The sequence below is a fragment of the Nestor notabilis genome, unplaced genomic scaffold, assembly GCF_000696875.1.
Source record: "Nestor notabilis isolate BGI_N333 unplaced genomic scaffold, ASM69687v1 Scaffold22125, whole genome shotgun sequence".
NCBI classification, from domain to species: Eukaryota; Metazoa; Chordata; class Aves; order Psittaciformes; family Psittacidae; genus Nestor; species Nestor notabilis.
In genome coordinates, this window is record NW_009929146.1 from 17909 (window position 1) to 43767 (window position 25859).

The 25859-nt window shown below is 40.9% G+C and overlaps 1 protein-coding gene across 1 annotated transcript in view; it reads right to left on the reverse strand.

Moving 5' to 3' along the window:
- The window catches only part of LOC104401380 (chromodomain-helicase-DNA-binding protein 7-like), a gene marked incomplete at its 3' end in the record, with an annotated part of 31266 nt that extends 11798 nt beyond the window's left edge, over window positions 1–19468 (reverse strand). Inside the window, exon 1 of the mRNA XM_010014861.1 lies at window positions 17786–19468. Coding sequence (XP_010013163.1) covers window positions 17786–19468 — 1683 coding nt within the window. The remainder of the gene's footprint in view (window positions 1–17785) is intronic.
- Between the last annotated feature and the right edge of the window lie 6391 nt (window positions 19469–25859).

Below are 25859 nucleotides of genomic sequence, written 5' to 3' on the forward strand. Positions count from 1 at the left end.
TAGTATCTCTAACATACAGGGTGACTCCTCCCTAGTTACTTCCAGAATTGCTGCACCATTCAGCACATAGAATGGATAAGACTTCTAGATTAAATCAAGCCTGACTTCCTAAGGTATTATCCTGAAGACTCCTGTTATCTTAAAAACTTCAGTACAGAAAAGGGAAGACTGCACTGTCTGTGATGAAAGCCATGAACGTCAGGCAAGGTAATTTCCTGTCCTTTTTTCCACCAGCCTCAAATCACTGCAGTATTTTTCAATTTTTTTCCCAGAAGGGGCTTAGTTGGTTGTTTTCTGTCTTGCTTTGGTTTTTTTTCCTTTTTGAATTACATATTAATTTCTTTCCAACATGGATCTCCAGCAAAGGACTTGCTATGGACCCTCTTATGGAGAGGTGCCCAGCCACAACTGGAAGAGACTACCTACTTGGGTAACTACTGGCTTTGGCACTAGGGCTATGCAGCTCAGTGTAGCACACACCAAGAACCCCAAATCCTCTATCTATGACTCTGGCCTCAGGCAACTCCCTCTCCTGCTGTCCTGGTTTCCTCATATGTACAATGGAGAATACACATTGTAGGAGAATTCAGAAGATGAACGAATTAGTGGTCATTGAGGTTTTTCTGTGTTATGACCAAAATTACCATAAAAAAGCTCATTTACCTATTAATTCTTTACCAAGATATGAAGAGAGACAGTTTGTAGAAGAGTCAGTCTGTTTCATGAGATTCAGTGATATTCAAGATTGGGTTTACTGGATAATATACAGTAAATAAATTATCAGGCCATACCTCAAATAACAAAGCCAAATTAAACAGCTATTTCTATCACAGATGATCTTGTGCAGGTAGAAGAAAGGGAACAGAAAAAACATGGTTGCATACACAGATTACATCCTATTTCATAGGCAGAAAGAACATGTAGCAACAGTCTTAACTTCACATCTTTTTGAACTTCCAGCTTTGCAGCTTGCTACCATTGTGTAAATACACTCATATAAAATGTGTATTAAATTACATAGTTCAACGATTTCTATAACTTAACTCTGTTGTTTCTTGATACTTGAAAACACAGCACTGCAACAACTACTAAGAAGGAAAAATAACTGTTACAGCTGAACCCAGGACAAACTGACAAAGTACACAGAAACATAACCAAAGATGACTTGCCACCTGTAGGTACAAACAAGGCAGATTCTGCAAATGGTTATGAACAATTAAGAGTTTTCTGGATGTCCTCATCACATCCATCTTTCAGAGGCACTGACGCTTAAAAGCTCTAAGGTGTCAGCTTAAATACGTGAGGAGACAACAAAAGTAGAGCTAAAAGCTGCCTTTTTTCTTACATACACATGTTTTTACAAATGTGTACATATGTATTTAAACATTTAAGTCTGTGTTCTTTAAATTTCCTCTACGGATGTCTGTCTCTTTTCCCAAACTACAGCTGTTTCCATGTCTGCTTTCCAATATATACGTATAAAAACCCCAAAGCCAACCTGCCACAGAAATAAATCATCAGCTAAATCATGCAGGTTCTTCCCTAGTTACATCCTCAAGAATTAATGTGTTCCATCTTGCCATGTAGAAGAGACCCAGTCCTCAGATTAAATATGTTCTATGAAGATAAAATGAAATACAGTGAGAAGCTAGGATTTTCTTTTCCCTCTCCTGCCTCTAAATAGAAAAGGACAATAATCTGAAGACATAATGACTTGTGCAGTGGCTTTCCTCACATTTCGTTTTAGATACACTCCTGAACAGTTACGGAAAAACATTGGTTCTAGAAAAGTCTCCCCGATTAACCAGCCTTTAAATACCTACAGTTGATCAACTCATGGAAATCAGAGGGCAAAAGGTACAATATATCCTCAGCAGCGATGCATTTTACACCAACGATACTTATTTTATGAGAGAAAAACTACTAAAGATTTAATGGTGCCAATTAAAGAAGCCAAGAGTTTGCATGGCTCAATGGCTGAGTCATAGACCTTTTCTCTCTAATAGGTTCCATTATAGCCCTGAGCTCAAGCTGTGGGAAGAGGATTGCAGATGAGTAAGAGGAATCAGTGTTTTTACATGCTAACACAAAGAGGTGTCCTTTAAGCATTACACTGCTGCAACTCTGGCAGCAGTAGAGCAGCTTGTGCTTACTCAGAATCCTAGTTTTAAATGGGATGTTCAGAAACTGGTAGACACCTTACAACTTCAAAATGCTATCAAAGGAATTAAGCCCATTAGTGTAAAGCCCTCACAAATTTAACTAGTATTTTATACACATTTCCAAACTTGAAATACTTCAGTACTTGTCATTTTTGTGCTAAGTTATTACCCATTATTTCTGGTATTCATTTATGTTTACATAAAACAAGGTAAGACTGTAGCGGAAGACAAAAGTACTTTGTACTTAAACAAAGGATGTCTATAAACAACTGGTGTGGTGTACAATGAGAAAAAGAAAATTAAAACGTTGGAATTGCCTCTCAAGATGGCTCCCAGCAAACCCAGGGCAGTATTTGTTCCACAGTGTAATATTGTACGAAATTCTGATCATCAACAACAATTAGACCGCAGACAAACGTACAAATTATCTTGAAGGAGAAGTCTAAAGGGAATTTAACTTACTTTAGATAGACTACCATTTACAAAAGCATCGTCAGATCCTAGTACAGGAAATACAAAGAATTAAGATGAGTAAAATGGGCACCAGAGCAAGTTGGGTATGAAACTGGCAACTAATAAAGTTAGGATAGAAAAGTCAGATGTCTGTTCCAGCATTCAGGGTAATCTGATTTGGGCAAGATTTAAATTAAAAAACAAAATAAAAAAATAAAAAGAGTACTGAGAGCAAAAGCCAAGTACTCTTTAAATTGAAGCTTGATAAGGTTATGAGAAGTAGTTCATAAGATGGTTACATGTGACAGCTGAAGGCTCAACTCAATGACCCAGACGATCTTTACAAGTACTTTGCTCCTAATGCATGGTGACAGTAAAAATTAACAGCAAAATCTTGTTTAGATTAAAAAAATAAGTGTATTTTAACAAATGTAATTTGGAGTATGACAAATACTGAACACAGTAGTTCAGAAATTAAATATGCACAAAACAACCATTTCTGTTTCATTTTCTATGGGAAGGAAACCTCTATTAAGCAGACTGATAGGGCTGGCAATATAAGCTTCTGGTCACAGAAGTCTTACCTTCAAACCTGAAAAAAGGGGTTGGTTACCCAAAAAGCTTTTATATTTACACTGGTCAGTACCATCAGAAAAAACAGATTATTAAGTATTACCTCTTTTATAAGCCTTACTTTGTTCTCATCCTCAAATCACCACAGCTATGAACCTGACTACTCAGATACCCCAAGGAAAACCTCTGATTTCAAATGTTTGTATTTTTAACATCTTTGACTAGAAACTGTCTTCATTCATATAATGAATGTCACACGAAACACAACAGTGCTGTTTAAAACAGCAAGGATTACTCTTTAAAATAAGATGCCACAGTCCCAGTGTCCTTTCGCAATACCTTTTCTATTCCCTGGTTTGGACAATTTTCACAAAACAATGCAGAAGTCGTTTTTATTTTCAACTACTTCAGATGACAGAGATGTGAGAAAAGTAGAAGTAAGCCATTTATGAAATTACTGGTCATCGGTTTTTCATTTACAAAGCTACATTATTTAAGGTTTGGTGATACACTTGTAAGGACTGGGTTAGTGCAGGAGATGCTGGTATTCAATTGCTGGGCATGTGTCTTAACTTGCATCAGCAATATTGCAACTCAAAAGGCTCCTGAGAGAAATTCACTTCTTTCTAATGTTGTCTTGGAAAACTTACTTTTCCACAAGAAGCTTCCTATATACATCATCCCTGACATACAAGATCTGAATCAATGAGGATAAATGAAGATAGAACAAATTCTTGCCTCAAAAAAAGAAATGCTTTCCATAGAAATTACCCCCGAGCTCCCAGACTGGAAGTCCCTGGCCTGCTTTGACACTCTCCAGACCAGTTAATTACCAATGTAAACCCCTTTCTCCTATCCCCACCCATTGAGGCATTGAGTCGATTTACAGGGGTGCTTTGTTTTGGGGTAAGTTGGTGCATGGACACCAAGAAGAGACAGAGAACAGCAAGAGATTTTTCTTATACACCTACTAGTATGTGTATCAGACTTACGCAGTTAATCACTGCAAAGACAAGACAGCCTGCAGACGACACTTGAACTACTTACAGCCCAGATTTTCTTGTACAATATATGTTCCCCCTGCAATGTTTTCTTTACTTTACTTACAAATACAAGCAGCTAACTCTTTTGCATCTATAACTCACAGAATACGTTCCTGAGTCAAAAGGAAAATACACTAATCAAAATTTAAGTAATTCTGTGATTGTGACTTGCAAGAAATAAATTGGTGGTTTTCTAGGACTGAAGGTAGATATTTTCATGTGCACTGCTAATATTTCTTTTCTGTATTAGTCCCCACAATTCTGCACAAGAATATTTGATTATCCAATTAGACATAGCTACTAAAGTCCTTTACATGCAGAAAGTTACATTCTGAAGCTGCAGTGGTTATATTTTGGATATAGACAACGCAAAACAGGACAGTACACCCAAAGGCTGCCTGCCTTTTTGAGGACACAGAAATGTGCAGAAGTCAGGCTGGCGTTTGAACCAGCATGCAGGAGCTGAGAACAAGCATGTCAAGGTGTTAACCCCTGTCAAGGCCGGGCTCTCCCAGAGCACTGGGCTGCTGAGGCAGGAGCCTGCCCAGGGCAGCACGAGAGGAAAAGGGAGGAGGTTTGTGGCTGCCTGAGTAACCCCATGTGCGTTACCCAGCTGCGCGTTTCCACCCTGTGAAGTGGAAACAGGGATCGGGTTTGCCTGTCCTGCCAGCGTATCCCCACCAACTCAAAATTACTGAAAGGTTCTCTGATGGAAGAAGTTAACAGACATGGAGGGTACATACCACTGCCTGAATCAATCTTTTTTCTAGCTGGCTTACTAATACTAAACTGCTGAACAATTCGGGTAACTGTGGTTTCATGCTGTCACTTTCCACTGCAAGATTTGCACCTCCACAAAAAGGCTCAGTTTTGCCCAGTTCCCTTAAAATTCAAAGGCAAAGGTAGTATTTAGTATATCTTCTTTCCATGTCATCTCAAAAAAAGGTGCCACTGTATAATCCAGTACTTGTAAAGTGAGGTGAGGATACACAGTCTTGTTCAGCCAACACAGAACTCACTCCTCCCAAACAGATCATGGAACGGTCTGGGTCACAAGAGACCTTTAAAGGTCATCTACTGCAACCCCCTGCAATGAGCAGGGGCATCTTCAACTGGATCAGGTTGCTCAGAGCCTCGTCTAGCCTGGCCTTGAATGTTCCCAGGGACTGGGCATCTACCGCCTCCCTGGGCAACCTGTTGCAGTGTTTCACCACCTTCACTGTAAAGAATTTCTTCCCTGCACCTAATCTGAAACTGCCCACCTTTAGTTTAAAATCATTACCACTTGTCCTGTTGCAACAGGCCCTACTGAAAAGCTTCTCATCATTCTTATAAGCTCCCTTTAGGTGCTGGAAGGCTCCAATAAGGTCTCCCCAGAGCCTTCTCTTCTCCAGACTGAACAATCCCAGCTCTCTCAGCCTTTCCCCATAGGAGAGGTGCTCCAGACCTGGTCATCTTTGTGACCCTCCTCTGGACTCGCTCAAACAGGTCCACACCCCTCTTGCATTGGGGGCCTCAGAGCTAGATGCTCTCCAGGTGGGGCCTCACGAGAGCAGAGTAGAGGGCCAGAATCACCTCCCTCAACCTGCTGGTCACGCTCCTTTTGATGCAGCCCAGCACCGGGTTAGTTTCTAGGCTGCGAGTGCAGCTTTTCATACACCAGTACCCCCAGGTCCTTTCCATAGGGCTGCTCTTAATCCCTTCATCCCTGAGCCTGTATAGATACAAGGGCTTGCCCCGACCCGGCAGCAGGACCCTGCCTTTGTCAAACCTCAGGAGGCTCACATGAGCCCACTTCTTGAGCTTGTCCAGGTCCCTCTGGATGGCATCCTCAGGCATGCCAACCACACCACTCAGCTTGGCATCATCTGCAAGCTTGCTGAGGGTGCACTCGGTCCCAGTGTCTATGTCATTGAATAAACAGTACTGGTCCCGATGCACTTTGCTGGGACAGGGGGTCCCTACACTTTGCCTCACACTGAGGTGTAACCACTGTCATTTCAGACACCAGCCTGAGCAGATCCCATCTGAAGCAAGATTTACGTTACAACACAGAACTCTGTTCTGTCAAATTTTTTCCTACTTTTTATTCTGTAAGCCTCTAGTAGCATGTCTTTAAAAACTTCCCATATGATTGTTGTTGCTTACCATATAAACCTGCTCTCCTTAATTACCTTTCCCAGGCCACTTAAAAGCAGCCTGCAGGGGTCTTCAGAGGTATACAGACCACAGGTTGAAACCACCAACTCAAAGGAATCTTAATGGATAAACACGAGATACAAAACTGAAAGAGACTGTCCGTAATCAACTCTATTCTTCTCTTGCAGTGGGAAGACAGCAGTTTTCCAAATAGCCTTTCCACTGCAGTACAGTATTAACTTCAGTATGACATAGTGGGCCTGAAATTACAGACCTGTTAAAAATCCTTTGATGTTATGTATGCTGCCCAAGATGTGTTTATGTCAAAGAGCCCAAGATACTTCTCAAACTCTAGTTTTTCAGTCACAGCAACAAATGAAAAAGCCTTTGAATATGTTATTTGTGGCATTTCACAAGTAGGCCTTTTCCCAGCTTCTCTAGTAATTGAACTAAACTAAAAATTAAATTGGAAAGTGTCATTAGAACTGGATGGGAAGGGAAAAAAGACAGAAAACACCCAACCAAAAACCCCACACTTCCTTCTCTGTGGACAAACACATCATTTAGCAGTACCAATTGAGATAAGTCTTAATTATAATGTCTAAATCATACTGCAGTTCTCCAACCAATTTGATTAATACTGTTCTATGAAACGTTAAATACCTTATCTTTAGTGCAGATATCTTTAGTATCCTAACTCCAGCCGTGCTTTACACAATCTATATGTAGTAAATTGTAAAAAATCTCTATATGGAGGTCTTAAATCGCATGTGCCTACAGCAGTATCAGGTCTAAATTTTGGTTTATATTGTACTATTATAACCAGACAGCTGTGTCTAGAGACAGCCTTTATAACTTACCCCTCCTTGCCAGTAGCAGTTTCCAAGTTACATTGTCAGTGCTGCTGTGCAGTGCAACAGGGAACTGCAGGAACGGCTCTGCCGTCCCCTGCTCCCCGCTGCTGCAGGGCACCTCTCAAGCACACCCAACAGCAATACAAACATGGAACAAGCAACCTGTGTCAGACAGCAAAAGCTCCCTGAATCCCAGTCCAGTGCCTTATTTACGGAATTACCTGGTTTTCAACAAGTTTTCCTGAAGTATTTCAAAGGAGGCTACAGCAGAAAGACTTAGAACTAAGTAGTCTTCCAGTACTGTAGGTGTTTATCCCTGTGTCCACAACAGACAATGCTTGCCCGAGTAAACATTTGCAATATCCCATTAACCACATGAGATACGAATAACAACTACAAAGCTCAAAGTTTTAAACTAGTTTTAATGGCTATATATTCCATATACAGTTGTACAAGTAAACTGTGATGTCAACTTTTTCTGGTAAGGTGTCGCTTTAAATTCAAACATGCACTGTGTGTTATAAGCCCCCCACTATATTTAGCAACAATTGGCTGGTACAAAAAGATTTCTTCCAAAAATAAAATAAAGCACTTCATATCATTCAGCACTCACATGTAAGGAAAATTACAGTATTATCACAGTTATCAGAGCCTTGCAGGGCCAAAAAAGATATGAAGTACCAGAATGCAAGTGGATGGAGGGCCATCTGGAGAGAAAGGAGATGTAAAAGGAGAGTGGAAAAAACGGAGTTGATACTGACTACTAGATAGTAGGAAGTTTGTTACGAGTCCTCTCTCTTCTCTTACAGGAACACTAAAGCCAAAAATCTGTGTATTAACTTCTCAGTTACTGTTATCATTATGTTCTTTTTGTTGTGGGCATTACAGATACATAATAAAACACAATTTAATTAGTGCAATTAAAAGTGGCTAATGTTTTTCTGATTCAATTGATTACTCAGTCTGTTTTAAGAAAGAAGTCTATTGTAGGTGGGTATATATTCCCATTGGGAACTCTGGTCTTACATAGGAAAATTTCCCTTCTGATTAGAATAACAAGAGTTTACATTTCACAAAATAAGAAAGTGAGAGATGAAACTTAAGAGTTTGACACTCCCATCAACATGTTATGTCAATATAGCACAGACAGTCTTCAGTATACAGCATCAAATATGTGTTGCACTCCGAAAAACAAATACTTGCATTTTTCCAAAAATAAAAGATCAGTATTCCACAGAAACCTACCAAGCTCCAGAAGTTCAGATTTCTTGACGTTTAATTTATACAGCAGAAACCTATGCAACATGAGCCAACTACCTGAAAGTTCTTAGGTTTTATGCTTGTTGAGAGTAATACATGACCTGCTGTCTCCTAAGCTTGGCTAGTAAAATAAAACCTCTGAGGAGAAGTACAGGAGGGAGATGCACACAGATCCTTGGTACTGATCCAGGGATGAACAGGTGATGGAACAACAGAAGCAAAGGAACAAAGATTCCTCCCAACCAAACAGTGGAAAATTAAAGAGAGATCCACTTGTTCTCTTGAACATCGTGTGTAACTGCACTACTCTCAGGTTAAACTCCACAAACGCCAAGATCCTAGCCAAGAAGTACGATTTCTGCTTTGAAGTGTTGGACTAGTCATCTCTGTCTTCTAGAGCTAAACTCGTAAGAGCAATACTGGAAGGAGTGACAAGGAAAGCAGAGAAGTGGCATGAGTAAGAGTTACAGATCTCCAAGTAAAAACTGGAATCTGGAGGTTTATGAATTTGGATTTTGCACAAATTACAATTTTTATGCCCATCTTCTACATGTTCCTCTTTATGAACGGGGCAACACTATTACCAACCTTGCCCAGTAGCTGAGAAAATTCTAACTAAATAGGTTATATATCAAGGTCAGTAAAATCAGAAAGAATGCAAATTCCAGAGCTGATAAATCAAACCCACACTCAGATTACTAAGCCATCCTATTCCTCCATTCTGTCTCTTCATAAAGAAGACTTAGAAGTTAGTCTTTTTATTTCTAACTTTTCATGCTTCTAAACTATTCTCTATGTTGAAGAAAAAAATCCCATTGAGTGCTCAAGGAAAATAACTCATTGACAGGTATTGGAGGCATGTTCCCTTATTTCAATGCACATCTAATGCAATTATGCCAACCTCTCTTTGCTAGAAAGGGGATGCTCTTTCATCTCTTCAGTAACAGAACAGCTGCAAATAGTTCAGTTGGAAGATGGCATAACAAAAAAAAAACAAAACACCCCAAAATCCCCAAAACCCTAAAGAAAAACATACCTCTGAAATCAAATCATTCATATTTGTGTGAAAAAAGGATAGCTAAAAAAAATTTGGGGATAAGTTGGAATGTGACCAGTTTGTCACTAACTCAATGAAACAAGACAAAGCTTTGACTTCTAATGGAAGTTTCAATTTAACAGTGTTTGAGGGAGGACTCAAGGGCTGTGCTACAGAACCTTGAGCTATGTGAGGGTATTAAAGGGCCAGAAAGCTCACTGCCAGAGGAAGAGGCAATCCCCCTTTTTTCCCACCACGCATTCCCACTCCCACATCACCATCCTGGGTAATCCCGTGGTTGCACAGTGAAAAGATGCGTGACCTGGCCAGAAGCGAGCTGGCCAGATAAGCCAGTTCACCAAACACTCAGGCATGCTGATGCAAGGACAGAGCTCAGGTTCTGTATCCCAGACCTCAGTCACCTTCATTTGCATGGATTATTTTTTTAAGCAGATTAGATATTGAGAGTTACTGAGTTCACACAGCGATGCTAGGAAGCTGTCAGTGGACTGTCTGCCCACAGCAGTGACTCAAAGGTGCACCCTGAAGCAGCAATGCAGAGCAGGAACAGGCACCACTGCACCAAATGGCTGCTTCTGGCAAGGGTTTAAAAGCAGAGGTGACTCAAAGCAGCTGGCGCAGGAGAGGTGGGGTGACTCCCTAAATTTCTCTGTCCCTATTTTAACCCAGACACTGGCCATTTCTTCTTGTTCCTACTGCTCAACATTGCTCCATCAGCTCAGCTCAACCTTTCGCTGCCTCCTCCCTCATCACTGCTTCCTGCCCACGCTTCCCACTCTGCTCCTACCAGCTCCCAAGAAACAGCTTCACCATCTTTAAACCACACCTGCAAACAAAGGAAGATCTGTACAGACAGATGCTTTAATCACCATGAAAAATTCAAGGGTGTTAATCTTGCTCCCTAGCTACCAAACTTTACAACTCTGTGGACAAAACAAGGTACCAAATATTTATAGATGACATCTCTAAAGAAAAAAAAACAAAACAGCAATTTGTTCCCAAAATCCAGACCACATTACCATCTGTATAATGCGTATCTCTATACAATTAAAAGAACCTTGACACCTAGAGAGGAAAGCTCTCAAAGGCAATAAAGGAACAGAAGGGATACTACATCCATCCTGATACATTGTGCAGGTGAGACCATCCCTTTGTCAAAGTACCATGCCAGGATTTTAGTTTCATAATTGTTTGGTCATCAGCTCCTTCATTGTAATTCAAATCTGAAAATTCAAAAGTGAAAAGCACTGGCTCACTGAAGTGAGGGAGAAAACAACCTCTACAGACAAAAAAATCAAACTTCAAAGTGATTGTGTCCCATCGTAGTGGGAACTGAGACATTTATTCTCCAGAGAGGAAAAAAGAAAGGACACTTATGCAAGTTTGTGACACTTGCATTCAAGATGTAAGCAAAGGCAAATTAGTGTAAACCAAATAGATTCCTCAAATTCCACATGTAAGAGAAGGATAGAAGACAAAGAGGAGGATCCATCATAAAAAGGCAGGAAATTATTACTTTGCCTGGAACTTGTCCCTTATTAAGATTGCTGCTGCAGTTAAAGAAATAAAAAGAAAATAAACAACGGTTTCTCCTTTCATTTGCCCCAATTTTCCAGCCTTGTCATTATGTAGGCTGATGATGATACAGACATGAGGGTTTGTATCAGACTATCAGCTTTCAGTCATGAAAAAAAAAAAAAAAAGCTTCTCTGAAACAACAGATTTAAATTTGTCCAAATAAATATAAAATAGGAGAATGTGTTCAGTCATGGGAAAATAAGATGCTTGCCAAATCCCACTGGAAGTGACCATCAGCAGATAAGAACACTGTTCCAAGTACTGAACAGTAGCGTAAACTTAAACGTATTTCTAGTTAGGTGATTCTTCAGATAATACTAATGATTTAAAAAAAAAAAAAAAAACACATCCAGGTCACCAACATATCAAAGAAACTTTCAAAATCTTCATGCTGAAAAACAAGTCTGCTAACTCTTCAGCCTACAGAATCAGTATGCTGAGGCAGACTTGTCTTTTTACGCTAGTGCTGCAAACTGGCTTTACCCAAAACTCCAGGATATAACTTAATGGCACAATTATTTTCATCACAGTCAAATCGTGGCACCTGAGGGAAGAAGTATTCTTGGAACTTGCCTGTACCTCCTTGACAGTAGTAAAAGTCCATAGCAAAACCACCTCAAAACAAGTCTGTGGCCCAAAGGCCTTCTCATTGCAGAATCACTGCAACCCCTGATTTATAAAGTACATACAGCCTTCTCAAGGGTGGGGAAGAAATAAGCCTTTAGATATGTATAATATTAACTGTTAGACTGGCATATATCTGAAGAACTTTAGAACATGAACTTTAGTTAGGCAAGGTATTTCATACTCATTATTATATCCTTTGAGATCTGCATGTGAATTCACTCACAGATGGATTATATTATCAGCATAACAGACTATTCTATTCCACAGTGGTAAAATAACTTCTATACTTTGAACCAAAGATAGCTTCAATGGTCTTCTTCAAATGGTTAACTACATTGCATACATTGCTCAAATACACGAGTTCTTCAGAGCCTCAACAAAACACAACAGAAGCCTGTAAACTTTTAAGAAAAAAATTACCATTATCAGCCTTTACTTTTAGATTAGTACTATGGATTTTCTTCTCAGCTTTTCTTTCATCATTCTCCATAATTTCTAATGTGGTCTGGGTTTTTTCATATAATTTACATAAACACAGATACATATGCTTACCTACATATAAAAATAATACACAATTTAAATCATCAAGGTTCAGCATTAGTGGTTTTTCCATTCCATTTAGTCTTGCACCTCCAACAATCTTACCAACATATGTTGGTTTGCTGGTCTGTCAACACTTGAAGAGGGAAATTAGAATTTCCAGGAGCAGCCCTGAGACTTTGCTGAACTCATACAAATGGTACCCCTAAAGTCAAGCTAGCAGCAATGCGAAGTATCCCCTGTATCAAACCAAAAAAAACCCAATAGTGTTTATAAGTTGTTTTGTTTGGTTGGCTGGTGTTTTTTGTTTTTGTTTTTAATGTGAGTTTTTCTACTTATTGACAGGAAAAGACTCAAAAAGCTGAATATTCAAGGGATGAAAAAGCTAACAGTTGTATCTGGAGCTGCAGGGCACTGCTTATAAATAATAATTTATGGGGAAAATCCTAACCACCTGAAATGATACAATTTCTTACTAAATAAAATTATAGAACACACATTGAAGGATTATTGGTTATGTAAAGACAGTAAGAAAATAAGTAAGGAATCGGTCTCTTCTTGCTACTCTTGGGCATTTAAACAATCAAATACTAAGAACAAAGTCGATTTAACTTTGGTGTGCCTGGTAACCGACTTAACCGGGACTCTGCCATGTTAGAATACTGTGTCAAACCACTTCAGCTGATAGGAGTTTTCGTTAATATCCCTCTCCCCTCAGGTACATCCAAGCATAAATTAAACTGAGGCAGCAACGCAGGGTTTGAAAGCACAAGAAGAGCCTGTGACAGGGGTGACCCAGCTGGTGACTCAGCACGACTTTCCCTGCCTCTTCCCCTGCGAGGGAGGGAGGGCAGGAAATTTCAAAGGAATGTGTTCATACCAAACACGGCTATGAGTTATGATTTAAAGCAAAGTCACATGCCCACAGAGTAAGGCCAGCAGAGTAAACCTGGCAGTGAACCAGCAACACACACAAAACGAATTCCTTCTCCACAAGAAGCTGGACACCGTAACCCAGCATCCTTCAACACCGTTGGTGGCCATCACTGAGCTCTACCATTTAGTCACGCACGGAGGTTGTACCATAACTGTTTGTCATTTAAGTATTCCTACGTTTGACTATAAATAATGTAGATGGCATTTGTGGAACATGATTACTGAACAGGACTTGAAACTTCAAGCCCACACAGTAGCTGTGGGTAAATCAGAAGTTATGTATAACAACACACCCGAGATAGCCTATTTTTGGCAGGGAAAACTACGCTTGCTCTGTCACTAACACAATTCTCTGAAAATAACAAAAGATAAGAGCAACAGCACAGCATTAGATCCCCAGAGGCCTGTCTAACCTGATATCCCCTCCCTGATAGAAGACTGTAGAAAGGGTGCAAGAATGGGACATGCACATAGTAGGTGCGCCCAATAACAAATTCTCAGCCGCTTATTTACAGCACAGATCCGCTGAGCCAAATGTGGTGCCTTCATGTTTATCAAATGATGATGCATTTTTCTGCACATCTCAGCCACCAGCATCTTACTGTGGCAGTTCTGAGCTCACCACCTGGTAATGTGCTGAACACCTGAAAAGAATTCAAGGAGACAAAACAGGTGACAACCACACTCGACTTCTTCATGCACCCATATCACTCACAATTCTAGAGGCTCTCACCATCTCTCTCCTAGCCCCCACCCCACAATCACTCCCCTCTGTGCTTTTTCAAGTGCTGCTGTATTTTCTGAGGCCTGAGGAAGGGACCCAGAGCTGCACAGCACTTGTCACACTGACATCCCACACATACATGCAGCAACATGACAACAATCTCTTTTTGCTGTCTACTACTTCCATAACAATTCCTACCATTTCATTTCTTTGACTGTCTTAACACATTTCCAGATAGCCATCTAACACCAAGACCCTCCTCCTAAGGAGAGGTTTTTGCCTGTCATTTCATTGCCCAGGCACCACAGAATCATAGACTTTTAGGTTGGTAAAGACCCTTAAGGTCATCAAGTCTGACCATTAACCCAACAATGCCAAGGCCACCACTAAACCATGTCCTTAAGCACAACATCTACACATCTTCTAAACACCTCCAGGGATGGGGACTCCATCACTTTCCTGGGCAGCCTGTTCCTGTGCTTGACAACCCTTTCAGTGAAAAAATCTTTCCTCATGTCCAACCTAAATTTCCCTGGCCCTGTCTCAACTTTTACACAGCTTACGACCAAGCGATTGACATTCCTGTTCTATGTCTAATTATTTAGTTTCATTATCATCAGGCTCTTGCCACTTGGCTTTGAGCACGTTAATAGCAGCAGCAAACTTTGCCATCTGATTTTTCACACTTCTCCAGATCATTTATGAGCATTTTGGAGAGCACAAGCCCAACACAGATGCCTCTACTGTGAAAACAAGCAAGCTACTCCTTGCTTGTGGCCAATTACTCTGTCACAGCAGAACCCGCCTTCCCACCCTATGGCCATGAAGCTCTTCCAAAAGCCTTTGCTGAAAAATGTTGCAAGAGGGGGCCTGAAACACCAAGCACACTGCCGCAGTCCTACAGTGGTTCTTATGACATCTATCAAACTGCACTGAAGCCAGCACCTCACTGCTAAGGAGGTCTTAATAACCACATCTAGGTTTCAGCTATTAACCTAAACCAGCTGAATTGTTAATCATCAGTTCTGTCTCCAAGCCAAAATAATTTGCAGTTTTGCACACACACAAAAAAAAAAAAAAGAAATAACAAGGCCTAGAATCAACATGGCAAACTCTTTCAAGTTAAAAACAAAAGAACTTCGCTTTTCTTCCAACATATCTAAAAACAAAACAGTAATTTGGTTAACCACAAGTATCACAGCCTTCCCATGATAAGGCTAGCTTCAAATCACTGAAAAATAATTACTAAGATGGCTTCTGTTGATTTAAAAGTACATAGTGATTTCCATTTTCCTGACTATATTCATTTTGTTGATACATTTTATACAAATAAAAACAAACCAGTCATTTAAATAACTGTTCTTCAGTGAACAGTTTTCTGCCAACTGACATGAAGGGAAAACCACGACACAGACAGGAGAGCTACAAATTCTGTATTCAGTCTGAAGAGCAGAGGTTCCACACATCTGCATTTTCCCCAGAGGCTGGGGAGGAGCTGAGTTTTCACTGACTTGAACAATATTTATTTCATCCAAACAGTGTTCAAGGGGGAAATGCCTGCCTGTCAAGAGTTTCATTGCTACAGTCAGGTCTCAAGCTAATTACTTAATGGGAAGGTATGTTAACAATAACTTTTACCAAATAAAACCTTAACCGATGTATGCTAACAGAGACATTATTTGGCTAGCTACAACTGTTTGAATTACTGATTTTAATCAAATAACTTGAGTTATCATGTGGTTTTCCTCTAATTATTTAGTTTCAGCACTTACCTTTGTTCAAGCTATTCATCTGCAGTTGAGAACTTTGTAATAGGTTGCATAGCTCATTTAAGGGTTGAGCTGTCTTGTGTTTTACCTCTTCACTGACTAAAGGGAAATGAATGTCCCACAAACATTTAACAAGCCTGTCCACTCTACAAGGAAACCTTCTCCTCCCAAACCACCTCTTGCTGCCAAAAAAAGGTTTACTGGATGGTCAAACAAAAACAAGGAATTAATGCCAGTGAAGAACAGCACAGCTCTAGGGCACAGTCAATCCCAAGTCTTCCCTTCCCACACAGTCCCCCATCACTGGTCGTGCAAGATCCCAGTGACACTGGGTTTTGTTCTGTTTTGTTCTTAGAGGTCTTACGTTACCATTTCTACAATTTTCCTTCAAGCTTTTTCTGCTTAGATGTGTTTCAGGGTAGAAACCACATCTTGTACTACTTTTTCTGAACCCCAGTCTTCCTGTACTGATTTTTCCACGCTGTTGTTACCTCCTTTCCAAATACCTACTCATTCTCCTGGGTTTTTTTGTGTAGTTTTGAATTCGCTCCTTTTTTCATCCTGCTTACCCGCACAGTTGGTAACACAAGAGGCATTGTCAAGAGCTGCTTTCTCAAGGAGGAACACACAACTCCACATGCATGCGAGAACTGTAATTTAGGTTCTCCAAACAAAGCCTGTGCTGGAGGTGGGGGGAGAAGGGCCAACACAGGTATAAAATTTCACACCAGTTGTGAGGGGGGCAGGGGAGAGAAGGACGGTCTTTGCCCCTTCAAGAGGAGATCTTCCTCCTGCCTCACAGGAATACAGTGTCCCTCCCCTTGGCCAGCTCAGTTCCTGACCTCCATCCCCAGAGCTTCCCAACCCTATGGCACCTCCAGCGCTCCTCCCTCCTGTTTTCCAGGGGGAATGTGGAAGCCTCTCCCAGCTGCTGAGCTGCTCCATGTAGCACTCCTTGTCAGCTGCCTTTCTGCGGCACATCCATCTGATTCCCAGAGCCAGCTCACGCTGTGCGGCGCGGTGAACAGGAGCAGCCGGCAGGCAGCAGTGGAGGGGACTGCCGAGCAGCTGCTTCCCGCACAGGCCTGGGACACTGCCTGGGACAGCTGTTTTTATGATTTATTAAGCTTATTGTAGCATCGTATCATTATGACTGCATTCCAACAATTGTCTCCAAATATTTATGGGCAGAACTACTTGGCATTAATTACTGACTGGGTTAAAAAAAAGCAATAAAATTAAACCTCTGATACCTTGACCACCTATTCGTTCAGTACCAAAACCTCTGAATGATGACTACTCGAGCCAGAGACAAGCAATAGCAAATGTGAAGATCCCAAAAGACACTTTTTCAGCTGAAGCTTAACATGCTAGCATGTAGTCAAACCTGCTAAGCTGCAGAGGATCAAGCTGTTTTACCACTTTTAGCTTTTAATTGAAAAATGATGTGGAAGCAACACATTTTCATCAAAACCCACCAGACTAGAGACTCAGGAAAATAAAACTTCTATCTATCTGAGATTTCATTTAAGCCTCAAGATTTTATTTCAGACCATGATTCACATCTGCTGTCTTCTCCTTGCATAAACTGTTGCCCCGTCACTTCTCAGTTGCATTACTTAGTGCTGAAATTTTTTCACATGTTAAAATCTCAGCTCTAACTTAAAACCACAAAACATTCCCTTAGGATTTAAAGAAAACCCTCGGTTTGGCCAAAACACACACATTATAATACACACTTCTTTCTCCAAGTTGCGAATACAAAAATTAATAGTTTAAATGACAATTCTCACATATGCTTTCCATTTTCCCCTCAAAGGAACCAGCACAAAAAAACCCCCAACTATTCAGCTTGTCTTGTTGCTGTATCACATTTTGGTCTCTCCATAATGTTATCCTGTAAAAATTACTGTAAGAACATTAGCAAGCTATCTGAACTTCATTTTACCTTCAGCTTCTGTGCACCAAGCAAGCCACATAACCAGTAACAAACAGGGGAGTCAAACAGGAGTATCCTGAAACGCACTTACAGTAATGTAAAACATTTTCTACTCATTGGAAGTAGCTTACCTGAAGGACAGGCACTTTTTGTGGTGTGTTTTGTGGTGACTGGTGAAGCTGTGCCCAAGGCTGATGATGAGGATGTGGGGGTGGTGAAGACTGATGATGCATCCCTGGATGAGGCTGCATGGGAGGACAGGTTGGCATTTGCTGTTGAAAAGACTGCTGTTGACTAGGGAGCTGCTGGCCAGATATTAGTCGCTCTTGTATTGCTTGTGGATCTGCAAGGCCAACACCTGGACAACCATTTGGTCTCATGTGCCCACCCATCTCCCGTGGTGTTGAAGACATACCCATAAACGGACGATTCTGTTGCATGTTTCTGGGGCCCATATTCCTTTGTCCAATTCCCATGGCACCAGGGGGCTGGTGCGACGGCTGAGGATGGGGTATATTTGGATAACTGCCAACTTCCATTGGTATTCCAGCACTACCAGGCCTAACCTGTGGAGGAGGTGTACCTGCTGGATTACTCATTGCTTTCATAGGTGACATGGGAGGTGGAGAGGCATAAGTTCCCTGAGGCTGTGAAGGGTGCATAGTTTGCGTGTTCATTTGGTTAAGTGAGCCACTAGGGTGGATGGGCTGCTGGTGCATTAGTCCTTGACCACTGTTTGATGGAAATCCGACAGCATTTGGGTATCTTGGTACAGATTGATTCATTGGAGTGTTATTTGTAAGGCCTAAATTCTGATTCATCCCTGTATTATTAACTAATCCCTGATTAAGGTTACTGTAAGGATATCGAGAATACTGCCCTGAGTTGTTTATAGTAGGTGAGGGTACCGTCTGGCTCCGAGAACTAAAATTAAGTGTTTGCGGCCTAACAGCACCCTGCTGGGGAGGATTAGGGGAGAATCTGGGACTGTGGGCTACTGATTCTCCATGGAGAGCAGCGGGGGGATGGTGGTGAAATTGCTGGACTGAGTGTCGCAAAGAAGGTGCCATACTGGGATTCTGCTGGGGCACATGAGACAAGTGGCCAGGTCCTGAGGTGGCAATGAAAGGGTTTCCCTGATTGAGGCCTTCTTGGCCTTGAGAAAACTGGTTCATCCTCTGCTGTTGCGGCTGCCCATGCTGCTGCATTGAAAAATCACCACGAGCCATGTAGTTTCCCATCTGCTGCATGTGCTGAGGATGGCCCTGCCCTGGGGGGCCGGAGGGTGCCTGCGGCGGCTGTGTCGGTTGCGGTTGCTGCTGCTGTTGCTGCTGGTATGGTGCTCGTATCTGGTCTGGCACTTGAACTGCCCGTGGGCCCCACATGGAGCCACTGTCTACAAAGGGTTGCCCGTGTCTTTCGTTCTGCATGCTGGGATAGACTCCCATCTGACCACCAGCACCACTGCCGTGAGGAACCTGAGGAACTGGAGGGTTGTGATACTGTGAATGAGGAGATGCTATACCATTCCCAGGGGCATTGCTTATCATCCTGTTCGGCTGATCCATCAGGTGCATTTTCTGCTGTTCATATTGATTATAGTGATCAAAATGGGTCAACTTGGCTTGATTTTGATTTGCAGGGGGATGATGAAGAGATGACTGTAAAGATGGAAATCCTTGATCCATGGGCATTTGCTGCCCCATAGGATTCACTGTATTTTCAGGATACCCACATTCTCCAAGACCTTCCAACCCTTCACTGAAAATATTCCCATCTTCTCCAAACAGACTCATCATTCCTGGATCTGCCATCTTTTTTCAGCACACAGCTCCTCGGAGCTACAACTAGAATGCTAGTCTGTGCTTCACCTCGGCGAGGTGTTTTGTCCTCAAAGCCTTTAATCCTCAACTAATCTCCTTCATGTCATTCCATATTTCCTTAATTCTTTTGGACCACGCAGTGTCAGGCAAAGTCTGGTTACTGCTCCTAGAAGAAGCGGGGGAAGGGAGAGAAAGAGAGGAAGATATTGAAATAAATAACATCAGGCAATATATAAAAACCGTACTTGACTATTTTTTAGACAATGCTAGCTAGTTTCAGCCCCTGAAATACATCTTAAAAATCTATTTCACTTTACGAAGGATTCATTAGCTTTATCAGAAGCTTTATTGTGATAGAGAGTTAGGAAGCAAGCAAAACACTAGCCTTAACCTTAAATTAATCCATTCACTGCACTTCCTAGTGCTCCTTTCTTGGGTGGAACAGAACAAAAGAACACAACATGCAGCAGCAGCAGCTGCCACAGCAGGTAGGCAGATGTATGAATATAGCCAAGCAGCCCATCTGCTGAACTAAAGCCCTGAAAACGCTCCAGTTACCAACAGCATGTCCTTAACCTTATTCCCCTGAGCTGCGTAATCAGATGAGCAAGCAGAAGCACCAAGTCCTACGATGGACTAAAGTTAGTTATACGGACAACAGATTTTTCAGATGCACACAGATGACCCTCTAAAACACACCAAACCCCGACACTGAGCATTTAGGAAATAATTATTTTATTTTTTTTTTAAACATACGATTTATCTCAGTTTAATGAAGTTGTAAACCAAAATAGATGCTGCTGCTTTCCATTTAAGCAAAACTATATGCTCAATTTGTGTAAGTAAACTAAATTCAAAAGCTTCATTCTATCATGGGGGTAGATTTCTCAATCCATATCCTAATTTCTCTCATGATGATAACAGGGAACACTATCACTGGAGTCCATTATTCATCTTCAGGCAATCACGCTACTAACTGCAACTACAGCACTTTAGAAGACCTCATTGAAGTTTTGTTCTCTCCAGAATTGTAATTTTGAAGGAGAATTAGTAATAGTGAAAGAATTTAAATGATAAAATGCTAACCTAACAGGGTACACACTTGGACTTGGGGAAAAAACAAGAAAGCAACACACAGTAAAAGACTAGATTCAAAAAAGTTCCTGTTAAGGTTTTCCCCAGAGAAGACTGGCATGTTCTGAAATGTGTCCCCTATCCTCTCACAACAACAACTCCAAAGATTTTTGTCTGGACATACTTTTTATTAACAGAACTAATCTAATACTAACTAGTCTAATACTAGTTAATGTCTAATGTTAGACAGAACTAGTCTCTTTTCTTCTTAAGATCAGAACTTTAAATGGTCTGTCTTGTATCTCAAAATAAACTTTAAGATAATAGTCAAGGAAGCCCATCCATGTAGCAAATAAAAACTATTTTTGCATCCTTGTCATAATTTAGTCGTGACTGTACTTACAGATACCAACTTTTCCTTAATCGGTGACCAAAGAGAACATTCACAAGTGTGTACTTTCATATCTTGCATTTTGTTGCGGAGGACAGATGCTTTCAGTCACTTTGGGTGCAAAACGCCAGGCTAGACTATTTTAACCGAAGGCAATTTGTCCCAGACAAGTTTTAGGGAAAAATATCAGCACATTTATTACACTTCTTGTAGCCATTGTCAAGAGGACCTTCTACAGCATGAAGCAGAGGGCAAGAGGAAAAGCACAAGCATTTATCACTCCTCTTAAAATAGCATTTGAGTGTCACCTTTAAAACCAGAGTCTTAAATCTCTTCAGCGCTCGGCTGGGGGATATTAACACTTATGTCTCTAAATCACTTGGGGGTAAATTCCTGAGCCATCTTCATATCTCTGATACCTATTTCTTTTTATTTCATTGTCTTTATATTAAGCAGAAGCCATCTGTAATATTAGAACACACCATAAGGAAGACCAACAACAAGGCGAGAAGGAGCGTCTTTTACCAAAACTAACTTTTGGTATCAAGACTGCTCTAGAGCAGACCACTCTGTTGTGGGGATGATCTCTCCAGTGACTTAAAACTGTTCAAGGACTTCTGCCACTGCTACCTCTGCTGAAGCCTGCTGCATCGGGAGCTGGCAAACCCGGACATCAGTGTGTACTGAGACTCTCCATCTAACCAGCCTCTTTGCTTGAAAATGCTGAAAAGCATAGTGCAGACACTGTTACCTCTCAACCACTGATGTAATCTGGGCAGCATCACACCTTAGCCAAGTAGAAGATCTCACCCATCAGTTAGCCTATTTACAGCCACAGAATTATGAACAGGTAGGAATTTTCACACATTTCATTACATAAATCATGCCTTCTGAAAAGAACCATTTCTGAAGACAAGCATGCTCTACTCTTGAAGCATTAATCAATCTTTGCCATAAAATTACCTGAAATCCACAAAGAAGAATTCTCTTTGCTATCTGCTATAAAGAAGCTTAACACAGCATCTCCAGAAACAAGGCTGCAAGCACCAAGCACAGATCTGAATAGTACTGCTTCTTTTACTGGCTTTCAGCTTCTAACAAAATTCAGGCCAGAGTCAGCCACCGGTAACACCAGTAACAGTAGTTAGAACCTGCTACTATTACCATAGAAACAAATTACAATAGAGTAAGGGGTTTGTTTAATTAAGCCCACCTTATTTCTGCCCAGCTGACTCCATCCCAGCTTGCAAGTTTGGGCTAAGGACTGTCCCTCATAATGAAGAAGATGTGCTAGGGAACCTAGCAGTCACCTGGCTTCCTGAGCACATGCTCTTTCAGAAAAAAAGTAACCTCTACGTTTCTGACGCAGTTTGAATGCAAACAAACCCATAATGTAAACTTAGAGTAAAAACACTGTTTGCTGCTGTACATCATTTTAATTCTTCATTTTTATCTGAAGTGTGAAATGACTTCATGTTTGAGCTATCAATGCTACTAAAGCTATTTGGCGTGAAACAAAGCATGAGAACGTGTTCAAGAAGTTATCTCCAAATTGTAGTACTATTTCTCCAGATTTAAGTTTAGCCTTAAATTTAATGACCACAGCCCTTTACAGTCACAGTGCTCTCACCAAATCTTCTATTTTCCCAATTAGAAGTCACATCTCTGATGGGATATATGGCTAACAGCACATAGTGAAGAATTATAGACAGTACACCTACAGACTGGCCCAAATAAATTAACCAATATTTGTACAAGAAAACAGTCAATGCTAGAATTACCTAATAAGCTCTCAACCTTCTATGCTAACAGGATAGATGTCTCCTAAACAGTTGAGCAAGTAATGAGAGTCACAGTCTTATTTTAAGTTGCAGTAATTTCTTTGCTTTTTTCACTACAAGCAATGTATTGTCTCTGCTTAAATCCTGGCTGGTAAAAAAAAAAAAAAAAAAAAAAAAAAGAAAAAAAGTCCCAAACACAAAGCCTCCCCACAAAGGTAGAAGCTGCACTGATCCACAATTCTAGCTAAAAAATTCACTTCCTCATGACAGCAGACAATACTAGCAGCAAGACTGAGCATGAAACAGCTAAAAGTTTGGGGTTTTTTTTATTGAATAGTTTAAAAATACAAAGTTGTTCATCTTCTCTTCTATCACGTAAGTTAAAATCATCAGACATTCATGAAGCAGTGACTACTTTCCAGGTAAAAAAGAGAGGGTATATGAACCCCCAGAAAGGCAGATTGCGGAATATAAGTGTGAATGCATGGAGAGACAGCAAACTTGGGGTTTAATCATCTTAAAGAAACCATACAGATTCTGCAATAAAATTGTGTAACTTTTCTGCTCCTGAATGTGAAAGATTGCACCAAGACTGAAGAGTAAGTGAATATATTTCCTTGTGACTGCCTAGACAATCTGTTTCTGTTCAAAGCAGCACCAGTATGATCCCAACTACCAGTACACAGCCAATTGCTTAACAACCCTGCTGTCTTAATAAACAAAGCTTATGTTTACTCCAGTCTGCAACATTCCAGTCCTAAAAAGCTAGATCTCAAATTTAAGCAGTAGTTAACCATTGCCCAACTTAGTATTTCAGAGCTACATGGACTCAGTAGCCTTGGGCAGCTTCTCACTTTTATGAGTGGAACAAAACTGGCTGCTGCACTCGCATAACCCATCTAGGGCCGCAAACACTAAAACCTGAACTTCATTAATCTTGCTCCCAAAGCTGCAGATCCAGGCAGTCAAGATCAGGAAGCAGCAAGGGCAGCACACAGATGCATGTGCACTCCACACATTCTGCTGTTCAGAAGAACTTCTTGTAAATCAACAGGTTCCTTGATCCAGCTATTGATCCTTCTATACAAGAAATTTAGTAGCATTTCTTGATGACCATGCAGCATGTGAAAACAGATCATTATAAGGCAGCTAATACTGACTGTTTCAAGGTTTGAAGTGAGATGTGTCATGCAGAGTTGATATTTTTACTGCTATCAGTTGACATCTCAGACAAACCTCTCTCAGTACTCATACATGAGCTACTCATGTAACGGAACTATGCACCTAAACCACAATACGACAAACACTGCAAATACCATGCTATTTTGAAGAATTAGGCTAAAAAGACCTCTCACGCTAAAAACCAAAGCCATGCCAAAGGTCATTTTGAGACTGGAGCCTCTAAATGTGGGATTTAACATTAGACTACTAAATCTGCATTTAAACATTGCATATTTAAACTGCTTTTCAGAACTGCTAAGCTCCTGCTGGCTGTTGGGGTAGAAAAATTAAGCATTTGCCACATGGAAGTAGGTGACATGAATGACAACAATTAAAGTCACATTCTTATTTTACAAATAAAGTTGGGAGGAAAAAATCCACCAAAATCTTAACACACATACGTAAAACCCTGACAACATAGAAAAAAAGTCATGACAAGACGTTCAAATTCGGGAAGATAGCTGACAAGACTTGCACCTTTCAGCTCATTTACCTACTGAGCGAACAGCGCTGCTGATGCCAGAACAGTTATGCAAGTGCCTGACGGTGTCTGTGGGAAGCACGCCTAGTGACCTACGTGCTTAATGCTAAGCTCTCACTGCTGTCACACACAACTCTTCATACATGGTATGCTCCTCCTGCGTATAGATTATAGAAGATCACGGAGGAGCAGATCTGTAAAGTGATTGCAACATGATTTCTGACTGTAACTTCCAAAGAAACTTGGGTCATCCGAATGCCCAACGAAATTATTTTTATACAGAATATCTCCCTAGTATACACTTCACACAGTGCAGCTGTGCTAAAAAATAAGTTTGTATAGTTCCTACCAGATCAGAGGATGGCAGGAATCTTGACCTCCTTCCCTCTACCAGGAAAGGGATGAGAAGAATGACCTCACACACTCCAGGAGTATTCCAGCTTCGGTGGGAAGAGTCAGAAAATATGGTGCAAGCATTTCTGAAAAGTTTAATTTCACATGCATTTCAGTAAAATTCAGTTAGTTCTTTAGAGAAACAGACCCTTACAGAAATTTGCAGTAGCAAATGTAAGGCAGTCAGTATCTCTTGTTAAACTAGGAACTGGGAGAAGGGCGTGGGAGGGAAAACCTGACATGCTTTTCCTCAGAAGTCACAGTTCTTGCATACGTACAGTTAGCTAAACGCCATGAATGCTGCTCAGTAACATCTTTTGGTCAAGAAATCCATGAAATCGTAAGTTTCCCATGCGACAGTTAAGCAGAAGCCAGACTGCATTTTATTTCCTTTAATGCATGATGTACTCTTGCAAGGAACAGGCTTTTAACAGAGGCAACTGAGGGCACAACAGCCTTCGAATATTTGGCAGCTTGTTGCTGTCAAGCAGCTGATGCAGGAATGACCAGCTAGAGTTCAGCCTGTGCCACACATTTGGAAACAATATCCTACGTCATTCAAGTTCACAGGAGCTCTGATACGAGACCACAACAGCATCACGCAGGAGTAACGCTGATGCAAACCCACCGAGCCTCGTTGTTACATCATATGCTCCCGTGGAGAATGAACTCTGCGTTCGCCATACCAGTCGGACTGCAAACTCTTTTCCTAACACGGGGCACTGCTAATTTTAAGCCAGCACCTATTACATTAAGAAAGAAGCCTCAGCATGTCTTTTCTTTCCAGTCCCAAAGAAAAAGGGGAAAGTTTTAACCATTTATTTGAACTGTGTACTTGAAGGTTTTTAATGAGGTGACCAGAGGAACAATAAAAGAAAATGTTTTTTTTTACATTTAAGTCCATTACAAACATGAAGTGGGAGGAGAGGGGACAAGCGTAAGACAGAAACACTTCAGGTTTAGCGTTATGTAGCCTGGAATTTTAAGAGGCCTTTTTTGGTCATATGACCACCCTCTGCCCCAACAGAAGTTTAACATACA